This window comes from Lepidothrix coronata, unplaced genomic scaffold, assembly GCF_001604755.1.
Source record: "Lepidothrix coronata isolate B3197 unplaced genomic scaffold, Lepidothrix_coronata-1.0 Scaffold304, whole genome shotgun sequence".
Taxonomy (NCBI): Eukaryota; Metazoa; Chordata; class Aves; order Passeriformes; family Pipridae; genus Lepidothrix; species Lepidothrix coronata.
In genome coordinates, this window is record NW_016690484.1 from 853740 (window position 1) to 858352 (window position 4613).

Genomic DNA, 4613 nt, shown 5'->3' on the forward strand with positions numbered 1-4613 from the left:
AGCTCCCTCAGCCTCTCCTCATAGGACTTGTGCTCCAGTCCCCTCACCAGCCTAGTTGCTCTCCTCTGGACCTGCTCCATATCGGGAAGGAATCCTTCCTTGTGAGGGTGGGGAGGCCCTGGTGCAGGTTGCCCAGAGAAGCTGTGGCTGCCACATCCCTGGAAGTGTCCAAGGCCAGGGTGGAGCAGCCTGGCCTAGTGGAAGGTATCCCTGCCATGATCTTTACCCCTGGATCTTTTTTAATGTCCCTTCCAGCCCAAACCGTTCCATGGTTCCAAAAATAGAATTTCCTGCCAGCGTCAAGTACAAACTGGACCCAGACTTTTCCCTTGTCATCTTGTGTCCAGCCTTCTCTTTTCCTGGTTCCTCATTTCCAGATCCACGATAAAAACACCCCCTGGAAGTCCTTCCTTGTCATCGTGGAAGGAGCGTCGTCGAAGAACGACGACGGCCACAAGACGGAGCTTCCCGACGAGGAGTACGCCGTGTCCCCCAAGATCCCGGACAAGCTGCTGTCCTTCCCTGGGAACAGCCCCTACCAGAGCCTGGCAGCTGCCCCGGGCAGCGGGAGCGCCGGCACGGACTGTAAGTCTTCCGGAGGGCCGGGACCGCAGGAAGCCCTGATGGGAACCACCCTGAGCGAGCTCGCGGTGCTCCACGCGCAGCCGGACTCTGTCCAGCCACAGCTCCACGCCCTGGTCAACATGGAATAACTCGGGATTCGCTGCCACTCCTTGAGCTGCACCCCTTTGTATAAGCCCTTTGCCTGAGGGAAGCTGGTGGTGGGAAGCGGGTGGGAGCGGATTTTCCTGATTCCTCTGAAAATTCGTTCCACAGCTCCATCTCCTGGAGGTTCGGCAGGGCGACACTTCAGTCGCTCCTCCAGGAGTCCCTGGGAGTCGATTCCCTGGGAGTAGAAGGGGTGGCTCGGGGACCCTGTTCAGGTGGGTTTATAAAGGTGGTGCAGGTTTGTTTTCCAGGTGATTTGATGCCACGTGGACAATCAGGAGAACCGAGGTCGTGTTTCTCCTTGACATTCACTGCATTTTCCCCAGCAGAAATTCATCCAGGAGAGAAGCCGGGCCAAACTGCTTTCCAGGAAACCTTGGTTTCTCTCTGCTGTCGCCAAAGATCCCAGCAGTGAGCCAGCTCACTCCTTGGGAATACGAGTGGGAGCTTTGGAATCTCTTTCCAGGAGTTTTGAGTCTCTTAAGTAGCAAAAGGAGCAGGTGGGAGCCAAGTGCTGGTTTGTTTTTTCCACATTTCCATGAAAACTGGAGCAGTCTGGCACTTCAGTCTTCACCTTCCAGCTGCTCCAGCTCACATGGAAGTGGGCACTCAGAGACCAGAATATCTCTTGGAAAAATGTCTGGGAAAAGCAGCCATTCTGGAAAAGGTTCAATTCAGAGGCTTTTCCTGGTCAGCACCTGCTGCTCCGTTTTATTGGAATAGGATTCGGGGTATTTTCCCTGGGTGGGGAAAGGAGCCTTTGAGAGTTGTCATCTGACTGGGATGACTCTTTTTTGGGAACAGCAACTCGCTGCTGTGGTTTAATGCTTCAAAAACTCGGGATCAGCTTCCCAGTTGCCACCGTGTAAAAACCCGCGTCTTTCCCAGATAACTTTCCTGTTTCTTTTTGCCTGTCACCGTAGTATTCCCACAGAAACTTTCTCAGCTGGAGCTGTGAGCAAAACTTTGGGAAAGGTAAGCACAATCCAGCCTGGTGTTGAGGGCCTGTTGTCCAGCAATAAACACACACCCCCCCACACACACCTGTGGCACAGAGCTATTTTTGATCCTAAAGGGAGGCTGGAGGTGTTGCCATGGAATTCTAATGTAGAGGGGAAAAAAAAAAAAAAGGGAATTTTTTTTTTTTTAAAAGAGAGCATTTCCAAGAGGTTATATTTGAAATATTTATTCCTGGTGAAGCTCAGTTGTCCCCGGTGACCGATGGGGAAGAGGCTGTAGATATATTTAAATCCTGAGCGTCTGGAACTGGAGCCAGGGAAAGTTTTGTACTCCGGGAATGTATGGAAGTGAGTTACTGTTTAACTGTTCTTATTAAAATATGGGAATATTGAGACCCTTCTGGTGACTGGATGGTCTGATCGGGGGGGGGACACACTTTGGGACAGGGAAATATTCAGCCTGGAGAAGAGAAGGTTCCATGGAAACCTCAGAGCAGCTTTCCAGGATCTGAAGGTGCCTACAAGGAAGCTGGAGAGGAGCTGGACTAACAGGACAAGAGGGAATGGCTTCAAACTGAAAAAGGGGACATTTTGGTTGGGTATTAGGAAGAAATTCTTCCCTGGGAGGGTGGTGAGGCCCTGGAACAGTTTCCTCAGGGAAGCTGTGGCTGCCCCTGGATCCCTGGAAGTGTTGAAGGTCAGGTTGGACAGGGATGGTGAAAAGGGGGTGGAACTGGATGGGCTTTAAGGTCCCTTCCACCCCAAACCCTCCTGTGATTCCAAACAGGGATTGAAGGAAACGCTACACCTACTCCCCTCCATCATCACACCAGGCTCCAGCCTCTTGCCTTTCCCAGAAAAACCACTTCTCCTTCTCCTTACATCCATGATTTTCACTTTATTCATGTACAGAGTCACACAAAACATGATATTCCTGCTAAGGCCATTTCATTAATAAGTTTTCCGAGTAGAGAGTGATGGAAGTGGGGGGGGTGGGGAGGGAAATACAGCGGAGTAAGTGGCGGATTGTCACCTGGAAACGGTCACAGTTCACCATGGATACACCGGAGGACATGCTGAGCCTACTCACACACAACTAACAGGTGTAGGGGGTGTGGGAACAGACCCCTCTGCTCCACCCGCGTCCTACAGCCCCTGTGCTTAATACTGACAACAGGGAGAGGGAACAGGACAAGGCCTAAAAAATAAAAAAAAAACCACTGGGAAAAAGTGGAGCCTCCCAGCCTGTGCTTCCCCCTAATCCTGGACACAACAAAGCCACTGCTAAGGGTGGGAGTGAATTAACTACACTGAGCTGGGAGATCACCTCCTAAACCCGGGCTTTCCCCTCCACTTGGGATTACACAACAGCCTGCAGGAAGGAAGGGAGCGGGAAGGGCAGGAACAACAATAATAATAACAATAATAACAATAATAATTTGGCATGGATCAGGTTTTTTTTTGGTTTTCAGAAGCTCGGGGCACAGACCAAGTGCCACTTTCTAGAGTGACACCCACCGAGCCAAGCCCTGCTCTGCCCCAGTACCAAAATTCCAACCAAAGTGCAAACCGCCCCCCCCCAAAATTCTCCCTTTTTCCAGAGAAATGTGGGGCTGGGGCTGCCTGGACTCACCAAAGCAGCCCTTAATGAATGACTTCCTCACTCCTGGAACAGAAAACCGAGTGACAAATTGCACAGACTCCCATATATCCACGGGAAAAAAAGAGGCAGCTCGATCCTCTCTCGCTCCCCACCGTGGTTTAAAACACACCTATAAATTCCAGCAGGAATTTTTCAACGTGTCTCCGCCTTTTCCAAGCAGACTGCGCTCACCTGGCACCCACATTCCAACAGGGCTCCCGTGGGATGTCAGGTCTCAGCCAACACCTTTGGGGGGGGGGGGCGGAACTAACGGATTGTTCCCGGCTCACACGGAGAGAAAGGTAGAAAAATAGATTATTACTCATGTGGATTATTCTGGGGATGGAGGGATGGGACACACCACAAAATAAAAGTGGGAAAATCCATCCAAGGAGGAACCTTAGGCTGGATACTGAGATACAAACCAGCCCTGAACTGGGGCTCCGTGGGGGCCAACACCGATCCCGGCGCTCCCGTTCCCAAGCCTGGAATGCCTCCGGCACTAGGGCAGCGTGTTGGGGGTGCGTGGGAGTTCCCAAATCCCAAAGCCTCTCACTAGCACCGGGAAAAAAAAAAAAAAACGCTTAAAGAACCCCAAATCCAAGTGTATCCAACAGGGGGCCACCGAGAACCGGAAAATGGGAACAACACAACGGGGCGGGAAGCGGTTACTTTGTGCTGCGCTGGCCTGGACCAAAGATGTACATGCTGGAATCAGGAGAACAGCGGGAAAACCGGGAGCGGCGGGTGCAGGCGCCGGGTGGAGCAGCACCAGAGCCGAGGAGGAAGCGGATCCCGCCTCGGATCCGCCGGAGCCGCCCGGCCCGGGAGCTAAAGGGACACGCGGGGCGCTGGGAGTGGGAAGCGACGGGATAAAAGCGAGGGGGGGGCGGGCCAGGTATCCCAGAATAGTCCTCGGCCGGGCGGGAAGAGCCCGCGGGCGTCACTTGAGGTCGCCGTCCCCTTCCCCCTGGATGGTTTTCTTGATGCGCAGCAGCATCGTGGTGAGCCACTGGTCCAGCCGAGAGATGGAGTCGAACTCCTTCACCTGGAGCGGAGGAAAACCGGGATCAGGCAGGGAGAGAGGCAAAAGGGAGAGAGGCTGGAACGGATGGAGCGCGGAGTGAAACACTTCGGGCGTTCCGGGAAATAAGGAGGAGGGAAAAAGGGGAAAGAAAAGGGGGAAAAAAATGAGGGGGAACAGGGGGAACAAGGCAGGGAAAATAAGGGGGGAAAAATGAGGGGGAACAGGGGGAACAAGGCAGGGAAAATAAGGGGGGGGA

The 4613-nt window shown here is 53.1% G+C and overlaps 1 protein-coding gene across 1 annotated transcript in view; it reads right to left on the reverse strand.

Annotated features, from left to right (window-relative positions):
• Positions 1-2557: 2557 nt before the first annotated feature.
• NAPB (NSF attachment protein beta) overlaps positions 2558-4613 on the reverse strand; it is a 10088-nt gene continuing 8032 nt past the window's right edge. The window contains exon 11 of the mRNA XM_017837420.1: positions 2558-4378. Coding sequence (XP_017692909.1) covers positions 4274-4378 — 105 coding nt within the window. The 3' untranslated portion in view covers positions 2558-4273. The remainder of the gene's footprint in view (positions 4379-4613) is intronic.